Here is a 12,305-nt window from a genome sequence, read left to right as displayed (position 1 = left end):
GTAATTTCTCAACCTTGGGCCTGTGACCACATGTTGGGTCAGATGAGATGCGGAAGGGGTTGAAGGAGGCACCGTGTTCAACATGTGCTACACTGGGTGCAGGCAGTGCGCAGATGGAATATACATAAAATATAAAATACATGTTTTGCTTTTGACCAACCCAACTGTTACCATTTACTAGCATTTACTGAAAGGACACAGGGTTCAGTGGCCATTTATATTGTTTTCTATACCCGGAATCTGATGAAAACTGGAGCATGTTCTTTCTCTTGCTGTTCAAAAAAGCAATCCATTGCTTACAGTCAATAATGGATTTCTAAGCTGGTGAAGCATATTCATACCAGCTGTAAATGGGGTGATGGGGAGCTGACCCAGTTTGAAAAGCTTGACTGGGAGTGATGGAAGGAATCAGACAATGAGATATGAATCGATCAATGGCATAAACATACACAGATTGGTAGATGACCGTGTTGTTTATCATTTTTATTTACCACTGGCTCGCGTGGTGTGTTGGCTTTTACATCTACATGTAAATGTGATATAAGCATGTACATGTACATACCCATTGTGAAATTTCTAACCAGTTAACCTCTGCTAGCTGACAAACAAATGTCTCTGCAAGTGATTATCACCTCTAAACTGTGGTCAGCGAGTGTTGGCTGGTGTGTCGCACCCAGCTCCCCTTGTTGCAGTTTCTATTGTTTTAATGTTGCACTGAGCCCAACATTTCCAGGGTAAAGGCAAAAGCAGTGTTTTTTTTTGCCAGGTTCCTGGCTGATGCTGATACTTCACAAAAGTAGGTCAAATGTAGAGCAGCTAGGTTGGCGTACTTGGCCTAAATTTCATCCAAAAATTGGATGTGGCACCCCTGAGTTGAGAGAGAGAGAGAGATCCAAAGTATATGGATCTGGGTTGTGTACCAAGTTCTATTTGGTCCTCCAGGAATTTTCCACCAGAGAAAAAGGAGATGAAGTGACTGAGAGCGGGAACGAGACGGGCTGAAAGGGCAGAACATCCATCATGCGAGGGAGGAGGGGTAGCAGGAAAAAAAAAATCAGTCAGGGCAGGAGAGAAAGGGAATATGTCTGAGATTGAGTTGCTTTAGCTGTTATCCAAAACGAACCCTGAAAGAGCTGACACAGAAACTAGAGTGTCAACATGAAGGATCAAGATCCTACGGTGGGAGAAACACAAAGAAAAACACACGCCCCAAAGCCTCCACTACGCCCTGTCACAGCGGACACAATAGCCTGGGTTATGTTGACAAAAATGACAATGGCTCTTTATTGCACTGTTACAAAGTGTCGCTTTTACATGTGCTGCTCTTCTGTAATTTAAGAGAGTGATCTTTCTCTCCAGATGCCTAAGGTGGATATTGGATGTTTCGCTTACAGGTTACGAGGGAAGATGTCAGGTCAAACAATCCTAGACCTGAGGAGAAAATGGCCTGGAGAGACTGGACTAGCTGTAACTTGGTGTTTATCGTCATGGTCTTATAACACAGAATTCTAGAGAATACAGTAATCTAAACTGTGAGACGTTTCAACAATCGATTTATCTGATAGATTAGACATCAGCTTGTAAATATTCTGATTAAATGATTCAAATCTGAGTTAGAAAAGAGTTGTATATTCTATGAAGTTTGACCCCAGATGTTTGCGTCATACTGTCAATACAATTATGTCCCATTCAGGGCATGACGTCCAACGATGATTTAATGATTTCATTTTCTTTCTCTTTTTATTTTCTTTCTCATCCAAACCAAATGTTTAATATCTGGGGGAGGGTCACTGATATATGTGCTACGAAACTAAATAGGATATGCAGTAACGAAGAACATCGTGAACATCTGCATAGAAAATCCCAAAAGTGTGTATATTCGTATGGGACTGAAATAATCAGATGACCACTGAGTTTGGTGAATGAACAGGATGTAAGTACTCGGCCTATGATTTTATCAGGAGAGGATGGAGAAAAACATGGCCGATTTGGAAATAAATTCGTCAACATCTCCTGACCAATCAGATTTAAGAATTCCAAAGTGCCGTTGCATATTTGCTCATGATAATAGTTCTGTTATATTTAACATTAATGTGAACGCTTTTAATGCCTTTGTGTACTACCAAGACCTGTTTAAGATCAGAGTTTAGAACTGTGAAGATGTCGGCACCTTTTAAATTACGTCTGGATATTAAGCGCAAATCAAATTGCCACATATTTCCAAATTTCATCTCTCTGTATGCTTGTTCTTTGCATGCTTGGAGGCGTGCATACAAAAGCAAGGCATCGCTGGTTTACATGCACCTCAATTAATCTTCTGCTCGATTCCAACAAAATACAAGGGATTTTCGATTTATCCGTGCATCGCGGAAACAAAGAAAAAACCCAAAATTGTCTCGGTGTGCTAAAGCATAACAGACTTTCAGGTGTGCAGGGATCAACTCAAAAACAATTTTCCACCTTATTCTGAAAGAAAAAAAAAAAAGATTCATAAATGACGTTACTCAAAGAAAAAGGAAGGAACGTAAGCAGGAACCAAGACACTCTCTTCAGACAGATGAGAAAATTAGACTTATCTTACCTCTATCATGATATGAAAGGCGTGCTAGTCGAAGGGGAAAGGAAGGAAGCAGAAAGGAAGGTGTTAGTTTGTGAGTGAGTGTGAGATCCAGACAGATGGGATGGAGAGAATCTGGGTCAAATGTAAATCCAACTTGGCCTGTTTAACAGCGCTGTCGGCTGGTCAGAGTTAAACACCGTTTCAGGTGAACGTGGGGATACGATGGGAGTCTCCCACTCCGTCATGCTGCAGCGGAGGGCTGACAGGATGGTCATGACACCTGAATGCAAACGTCACCAGGTGTCCTCTTCTGGATTGCGTTCTGTTTTTCATGAATGTGTTCTCCACTTTTTTATTGGAAAAGACTGTACTTCAGGAGTCATGACACTTGCTGAAAATAACCTCGTGTTAACATGATTGTTTACTATCACATCGGCTCCGGCCTGGCCGAGACACATACCGTAACGCTTAGAAAAGGGCAAAAGCTGCAAAACAGTGATACAATCGATTGGATTGTTTATATACAACATATCCTGGCTGTTTAAAAAAACGATTCCGGAGGGTTTCAGACTTAATATCTGTTAAATGTAGGTCATATCTATAAAATTAAATTTGTGATGAATGACTAAGGGGTGCTCTATTTTTTCTGTTCTCCAGAGAAATAAAAACTGGACACAAAGCAAAACAGAACTAAAATAGACGTGTGTATTGTGATTCTACTCAACAGGAAGGCGGAACGACGTCACAATGACCATGTAAATATTTATTTTCACTGAAACATTTTTTTCTTCTTTTTCATCATGGCAATCGGCATAGGCCTGATAATAAAAGATGACTTGATCTGTGAGAGATTTCTGCATGCTTGTTCACAGGAGGGGAACAATCACATCAGCATGCCTGCAGAGGTGAGGGAGGCGGAGCTACTGATTAGCACTCATTAGTGTTTACAGCAGATGCCCATTAGTGTGTACACTATATTGCCAAAAGAAAGGAACTCTTAATGCTTCAGTATACCAAGACATTTTGGATAATTTCATGGTCTCTACTTTGTGGGAACAGTTTGGGGATGACCGCTTCCTGTTCCAATATGACTGCACACCAGTGCACAAAGCAAGGTCCATAAAGACATGGATGAGTGAGTTTGGTGTGGAGGAACTGGAGTGGAGTCCTGACTTCAACCCGATAGGACACCTTCAGAATGAATTAGAGAGGAGACTGTGAGCCAACATCAGTGCCTGACCTCACAAATGCTCTTCTAGCTGTTATAGCTGCAAAGGGCGGGCCAACTCCATATTACATTCATGTGCATATAAAGGCAGATGTCCCAGTTTTGGCCTGGCTCACAGTCTCCGCTCTAATTCAACCCAAAGGTGTTTTATCAGGTTGAGGTCAGGACTCTGTACAAGCCAGTCAAGTTCCTCCACACCAAACTCACTCATCCATGTCTTTATGGGCCTTGCTTTGTGCACTGGTGTGCAGTCATGTTGGCAATATAGTGTATAAATACATTTATGAACTTATTTATGAAATACACAGGTAAAATTCTCAGGTCTTGTAGCCAATTATGTTAGTACTACACTCAGATAACAACTCTTTTGCTTCAAAAGGGAAAAAAAAGTTTTTTTTCCGGGAGCAGAGGTGTCAAACAAGGAAATGCTGTGACTCTTAATTAAGAGCAAGAGAATGAGTGAGACAAAGAGTGTGAAAGGCTTAGAGAGAGAGAGAGAAACCTGGTAGTCTTGACGCACTAGTTGAGTCATACCGCAAATGTATTATCGATATCTTCCATATTTCATTTCCCTCATCCTAGCGGGAGAGCTGAGACAATTTCTTTACAAATTATAGATCATTTCTGAGTCCATGGAAAGCATGGATTGGTTAAAAGCAGGAAGTATATAAACGTGTGGTCTCTGTAGCGTCTTTGTTTGGCATCGCAAGATGCATTAGGAATGAAAAAAGAGAATGTACGATCATCCAGAACAGAGTAAAGAGAAACAGCTCAAGGATCAATAAAAATAATGAATATGTTTGTGAAGCAGCTCTTGATTGCTTAAATGGGCTAAAGTTTAAAACAATTAGCTCCCTCCTCTAGTAAGGCTGTAAACCGGATAAGAATGAACCCCTCTTCTCTGTATTTACATCCATTTTCTTTACAATGTTCCCTTTTCTGGCATGTGGAGTGCTGGACATCCTGATTAAACAATGAAATGCTTATGTGTGGCTAAAAATAAAAGAGGTCCTGGACAGGAGACGAGGCCACAGGACAAGGCACATACAGGTAGATAACAAACCAGTGACTCAAAACATGCTCATGTGTTTGGAGCTGATTAACTCACTCCAATTTTTTTTTATAATGGTCAATTTTGGCAGATGAAGGCTAAATTGTTTCACAGAACACAGAATCTGTTTTTACATGTAAACGAATCCTAGTCATTAAAGAATAAATCCACTCAGGCTGCTGAGACTTGGGAGAGAAAAAGAAGGAAATTCTGTTGCATAGAAAAAAAAAATTCTAGGCTCTAATCCACCCAGGTCTTATTTCCTGGAACCGGCTGAGATTTTTTAGATGATTAGCTTCATCTGGTACACAAATGCAGCCTAGTGAAAAACAGGAGTGAGAGATTTTGATAGTCGGCATGGTGCTGGTGGTAAAGTTTCCTGGCTTCAAGCTATAACGGCAACTGTAAATGGTCATATCCGAGGCAGGACAGGTTTACATATGAAGCAAAAGAGCTCCTCTAGGACGCATGGTGAGGAGAGAAATCGAGACAGATCTTTCAGAAGAGGCCAAAAGAGAGTAGAAGAAGAGAGTTGTGTTGGAAAAAAAAAAAGCTTTGAAAATGCGAGCGAACGGAAGCTCTTGGGCCATCGATCAGAGAAGCTCACTGTTCCATCCCTCGCAACACCTTTTTAAAACCTGACCTACTTATTCAAAACCGAGCGCTTCTGTTCGGCTGCCATAGACATTCGAAAGCCGGAGAATGCCCCTGTTACACGTCCTGTCAGTGCCCTGGAAAATGAGATCTGGCTTCTGTTTGCAAGTAATAACACAAAACTTCTCGCACCTTTTGTAACTTGCTCGAAGCTATCCTGAAATGTTTCAGCTTCTCAAAAAAGAAGAAGAAAAAAAAATGTTTAAATTGCAGCATTGCTGATTCCAGTGCTCGAAAAACAAGTCCAGACAAGTGATAAAGAAAAAAAACCAAAACAATGAAACCAAAATTATTTATTTATTTATTTTTATTATTAATACTGAAAGGGGAAATTCCAATGAAAAATGAAGGCTTTGTTGCAACAAATTTTTCGAAGCACGGAAAGATTCTTATCATCATCATCATCATCTTCTTCGTGCCATGACTTATATCAACAGATTTATTAACTGAATGGAAAAAAACATGTTTGTCTCTGAGTAGAGCAGAGACAAAAATGAGGAACTGTAAACAGTTTATCGCTTTAAATGTTTTTTTTTAACGTTCTTAGGAAACGCTTCTTGTTTCTGACTTATTTTTAATGTTTTAACAGAATGACTTCTAAATTAACTGATGACGAGCACTGTTAGTCTAAACATCAGCAAAAAAAAGGTGTTTCTTTAATAAGTTTACTTGTAAGAGTAGATGTGATGATGAATACTTTTGTATCTTACTCAAGTACATATGCAGAGACAGGTCTATTTTACTGCCTTACATTTACCCATTTTTCTGCCATATTTTTTTGCAATGTAGGTGTAGTGCCGTACGCATCAGGCAAACGAAATCTCAAGTAGAGATCATTTAGGATCAGATTAACTGCTCTCAGGGCTTCAGCAGCCTCAGCCGTCACGCCCACGGACCTCTGACCGAACGTCTGGTGCATACGGCAAACAAAATTGGAAATGCTTCAGGAGTTCTGAAGTCCTCAACTGATTGGATTCAACAGGATTTCCAGGAGACGTGTGTATTGTGTTTTTTTTTGTACGTTCCACCTGGAAACAAATCTGTCGTGACTTTCCTCTACGTCCCTCAGGGAAGAAGGAAGTCATTGTGTTTATGACTGTGACACTGAGAGCTTATGAGGATCAGCTAAACGCTGGATTTTCCGAATGATGTGAAGTTCACGGTCTCGTTCATTTGCATGGCTTTCTTAAATAAAAAGATTTATGGTTGCAGACCGGTTTGTTTTCGTAGTTACATCGACTTTACAGTTTCATGACCTTAAACATGACAAGGAACAAAACGAACTGTGATTGGTCGCTTTACATGTCAGTCAGACACCCTTTTGGCCGATCCTTGGACAATAAATGCTGCTATAGGGTCCAGATTTTCTGAAGCAATCTGAAGCTCTGGCTATGTGAGACTTGTTTGTAAAACTGTTGGATGAAATCCTTATTACAGTCGTAATCCTGCTGCTGTACTGAATATCAGCACGACTATTATTACTAATAAAACACCTTTATGTTTTTAATAAACATATAAACATATCCATGTTTCTCCTGTGATCAGTGTAATAGAGGTCACTAGTGTCAAATGGTGCCTGAGGAGAAACTCTCCCAGACCCACTCTCTCTCTAACAAGATTAGACGATGCTTTTGAGCTTTTTAAACTTGAACCTGTGAAATGTTGAGAAGAAACATCCAGGCCTACCTGCGTGGGCACCAGGACGGGCGGATACGCCAGCTTATGATGCCGATACATCCAAAAGGAGAGGAGAGCGATGGCTGCGATGCCCATGATCGGCACCAGAGAGTACAGGAGGGTGCTGAACAGAGGTGGCTTCTGGGTAAACGGGTTAGACGTGGCTGGAGAACAGAAAGAGAGAGAGAGAGAGAAGAGAGAGAGAGAGAGAGAGTGTCAAAAACCATGTTTATAACTTTAGGTACAAATGTACATGTCAGGTTACATAGTGGAGTAATTCTCTGGAAGTGTATTACCATAAACAGGCACTGCACAAATGTGGAATAATGAAGTAGACAGGAAGCACTGTTAGCTGTGCATCACACTGATTTCTCTCTCTCTCTCTCTCTCTCTCACACACACACACACACACACACAGAGGGAAGCGGGAGCATGAGCTGCTAACTCGCTAATTAGCACAATAGCGAAAGCAGTTCTACCCCACTGTGCTCAAGTGTTTGAAACAAAATCAAACAAAACTTGTTAAGAGAAATAGCTGCGAGTCTGAGTGTTTTCTCTTTTCCATGACGTTTGATTTCTGCAGGTTTGTCGCTAACTTGAACTGCCTTTATGATTAGTGCTGAGATCCCGCTATTTTTTTCAAGGATCCGTGCCAATCATGTGCTTGTACACGCGTTTATATAGACTTTCGTGCACACAAAAGTGCCTTTCATCTTAAGTGAAGAAACCATGAAAGCTTCCTGTGTGTGTGTGTTTGTCTGTGTGTGTGTAAGAAACCAGGCAGTCTGTTTGGTAAAAGCACGGTGCTTTCTCCACACGCTACCCTTCAGCTTGCCTTGTTGGAGATGGGTGTGATCCAGGGTAATCATGATACAGTGTCCCTCCTGCTGCTTCTCAGTACCCTATAGAGGAGTATTTAAGCACATCCTACTTAAATAAATACCCCTGCGTAAAAAAAAAAAAAAAAGAAGAAGCAATTCTTGTTTCTCAATCTGGTCAGAGTATTGGGATTGCCTCACTCTGGGATGAAAGTGCTCTGACCGCAAGCACACTAAACACATTCCGCTTGTCCTAAAGGTGAAGTGTGCTTAATGGAATTCTCCGCATCCCAGCGAGCTGCAGCTTTTTAATATCTGGGGCATTCTGTATCGAGTGAGCTGATGCTGAAAATAGGCCTGTGGTTGCGTAAGCTATCGCTGCTGCCGTGAGAAGATACCAAAAGCCAGCCAGGATCTGAATGTAAATAACCGCATGTCAAATAATACATCAAAAGTGTGCTGTTTCGTTAGACAGAGAGGAGAAAATGTTCCCGTCCTCGCCGCGCGTTGGACAGAGGAGATGTTTCGCGATGTACCGTGCTCACCATTTCCTGTACCTGGCATTTGGTATGCCTTTAAAATATAAATAACAAATGATAAAGAACTGGCAGAAAATTCTCTGACTAAAATCAAAGCTGCATTCTTCAACATATAAAGGTCTTCTGATAAAAAGGCTGAATCCCAGCTATGTTAGGAATGACAAGCGCTTGCTAAATGTCTGTAGTCTTCAGTACACGGTGGCAGATGTTAATAAATTTGGCTACAAAGGATAATTGATTAAAGTGATTTATTTAGAATTCGCTTTTCTCTTCACATACAGTGCATGATGGTCAGGAGTTGTTTTCACAGGTTACAGCACATGCACAAAGCACCATGGGAATTTTATAAAAGAAAGAAGAGGGCATAAAGCCTTTACTATCGCCACACATACATTACAGCACAGTGGAATGCTTTTCTTCGCATATCCCAGCTGAGGAATTTGGGGTCAGAGCACAGGGGCAGCTATGATACAGCCCCCCTGGAGCAGGGGGAGGGTTAAGGGCCCGACAGTGGAGATTGTTGGTGCTGTGGTTTGAACCCTGATCCTCCCATCAACAGCACAGAGCCTTAACCAATTGAACCACCACACTACAGTAATATTAATATACATGCTCTGTTATTAAACAGGAACACCTGTACGCATACTTTATTCATGCAGTTACCTAATCAGCCAATCATGTGGCAGTGGCAGCTGCAGGGCAATGCATTAAATCATCCGGAGTTTCAGGTAATGTTCACATCAGACATCAGGGTTGTCAATAAAACCCTCTTTTCAGTTGTGGTGAGCAGAAGAGCATCTCAACAACAAACAACTCTGAGGCCTTCTGCTATTGTAGTCCATCAGCCTCGATGTTCAGCATGTTCTGAGGCGCTTCCCTGCTCACCGTCAATTTGGTAAAGAGTGTTTATTTGAGTTTGTGTAACCTCCTTGTCAGTTCAAAGCATTCTGAGGTTTTGTTCAATATAAACATTAACTGAAGCTGTATCTGTATCTGTATGCATCAGGCTGCTGCCAGAGGATTGGCTGACTGGACAATAGCATGAATGAGCAGGTATACATGTGTTAGGACAAAGGACCGCTTTGCCCTGATCTTATATTACATAATGCAATGATTATAGTAAAATGTTAAAGTTAATATGACACACTAGCTATGCTTCACTGACATATAGGGGCAAATTACTAACTAGTTTAACTAGTGACATTTTTCTAATAGTGAGATCTCTAGTAATGGGGAAAAAATTTCTTGTAATTATCTGTAACTATTTCTCAAGCAAAGTGTCAGAGTAGAGCTAATTAACAGGAATTTTACTACTGCGATTCACAAATATCGTCTGTTGATGGCGATATCCGCTGAAGCTGAATACCTTTGGGAGGAAAAGGAACTTTATCCCATCCTTTTGTAACGAATAAATCAGGACAAATCTACAGACTGTCAGCATACTTTTGGTGCTTCTTTACATCAAACCAACAGAGCGCACTGAAGACTTACAGCTTTGTGTATTAACTGTTGGTTGAGCTTCGTGCATGATCGACACCGATCCACTATGACCTCATACTGATGCAGAAAGAGAATGACGTGGCCGGGCCTATCAGTTTACACAAGAAACAACGTGTGACCCTTTCTTTCTTTCTTTCATTCTTTTTTTCTTTTTTACCGAATGAAAACACAGCTGATAAAATCTAGAAATGAAGATGAAATCTAAAACCCCGCTGAAGGAAACTGTGCCATACTGGTAGGACCAGTTTCTGGCATAGAAAATATTTAGCCCAGAATTTGCATAAGTATAGCGTGGGCACAATGGGGACCGTGCAGTAATGAAAAAGCTGCTGTGCTCAGTACATGAAAACATTTTTAAAGCATAACCCTCCAAGTGTGAGCCAAAAGTATAAACAAAGTGGGTCACCTTACAACCTTTCTGGGCTCAGGGTCGTGAAACAGAGGCCGTATTGGGAGGGGATTGTATTCTCCGGTGACACATGAAATAACAAATTTCCTCTGAGATGGAAATTTATGCAGGACGAGCGAGTTTCCACAGAACGGATTCTCTTTTGAACCCAGATATTTGCAGCATGCATGGACAGATGTTGTATTAAAGGTTTGAACATTAGAACACTGGATCATTTACACTTATATCTAAACTATAGATGAGACTGCTTTCATTTAATTTCTAGAAATCTAAGCATTGTGTTGCTGATTTCTGGATTGAGGAAGTGTTTAAAATAAATATAGTATATGTGCTGGGTGCCTAAACATGACCTCTAGTAGCAGTCTTTCCACTGATCTGTAATTTTCTCAGGGGAGGGAGGACGGAGAAAAACAATGACATGGCCAGTTTGTGTTATTGGAATTACCCCAGGTCCACATGCAAATCGAATCTGATTTGAATTTTTAATATATATTTAAACTATCTTGTAAAACAGTGTGCAAAGTGCTAACTCTCACAACCTTTTTGTTTTCTTTCAAGGAGTCAACAGAGTTTAGTTCGTGCAAAAAAAAAAGCTAGCTGGCTATTTAGTGTCGTGACTCACCGTGAAGTGTGATTGATTTGACATTTCTGGAACAGGGAAAGACTGAGGTAAAAAAAAAAAAAGAAAAAAAAAAGAAAGAAAGAAAGAAAGAAAGAAAGAAAGAAAGAAAAGCAGTTTGAGGAATGCTGTCATAGGTGAAAGGTGAGCTAAATGATTCAACATGGAGCAAGAACACAACCATTTATTATCTGATGCCATTTTAGCTACTGATATGCCTCAGTTACTGCTGGAGTTCTGATAAATAATAAATAATAGTTGTCCCTGGCTTAGTTTAGCAAAACCTACTCTTGCGTTTGGAAAAGTGATGTGAATCGATCATCACGAAACACTAAATGGAGGTATGGTTATGTAATCATTTTTTAATAGAATGTACACCGGTCAGGCATAATATTATGCCTAATATTGTGTTGGTCCCCCTTTTTGCTGCCAAAACAGCCCTGACCCATCATGCACTGTGTATTCTGACACCTTTCTATCAGAACCAGCATTAACTTCTTCAGCAATTTGAGCAACAGTAGCTCGTCTGTGGGCCAGCCTTCACAAGGTGCATCAATGAGCCTTGGCCACCCATGACCCTGTCACCGGTTCACCACTGTTCCTTCTTTGGACCACTTTTGATAGATACTGACCACTGCAGACCGCCCCAGAACACCCCACAAGAGCTGCAGTTTTGGAGATGCTCTTATCCAGTCATCTAGCCATCACAATTTGGCCCTTGTCAAACTCACTCAAATCCTTACGCTTGTCCATTTTTCCTGCATCTAACACAACAACTTTGAGGACAAAATGTTCACTTGCTGTCTAATATATCCCACCCACTAACAGGTGCCATGATGAGGAGATCATCAGTGTTATTCACGTCACCTGTCAGTGCTCATAATGTTATGCCTGATCGGTGTAAATTCTTCCTGGGAAAGTCGCTGAAACAGTCCTGAAATGTGCAGAGTGTCTGTGAATCTGATCTGTTAATTATATATTCTGAATAAGGGAAGTAAACAGGTCATTTCTAGCTGCATTTTGCTATCTAGCTATTTCAGATAGCTTGGCACAGTGGCTCATGAACACAGTACCAAATAATTAGCTCACTAGCACTGGAAACAATCAGGGCATATACACGAACACAATACGGCCAAAAGTTTGTGGACACCTGACCATCACATCCATATGTGGTTCTTCCCCAAACTGTTGGAAGTTGTCTAGAGTTGTCTAGCTTTACATTTTCCCTTCACTGGAACTAAGAAGCTCAA

At 40.8% G+C, this 12,305-nt stretch overlaps 1 protein-coding gene across 2 annotated transcripts in view; it reads right to left on the bottom strand.

Moving 5' to 3' along the window:
- acvr2aa (activin A receptor type 2Aa) overlaps window positions 1-12,305 on the bottom strand; it is a 44,424-nt gene that overhangs the window by 11,118 nt on the left and 21,001 nt on the right. For both annotated transcript variants that reach the window (XM_058392055.1, XM_058392056.1), the window contains exon 4: window positions 7,180-7,334. In XM_058392055.1, coding sequence (XP_058248038.1) covers window positions 7,180-7,334 — 155 coding nt within the window. The remainder of the gene's footprint in view (window positions 1-7,179; window positions 7,335-12,305) is intronic.

The sequence above is a fragment of the Hemibagrus wyckioides genome, linkage group LG06 (assembly GCF_019097595.1).
Source record: "Hemibagrus wyckioides isolate EC202008001 linkage group LG06, SWU_Hwy_1.0, whole genome shotgun sequence".
Taxonomy (NCBI): Eukaryota; Metazoa; Chordata; class Actinopteri; order Siluriformes; family Bagridae; genus Hemibagrus; species Hemibagrus wyckioides.
The sequence above is the reverse complement of the archived record's forward strand: the minus strand, read 5'-3'. Positions and strand labels throughout refer to the sequence as shown.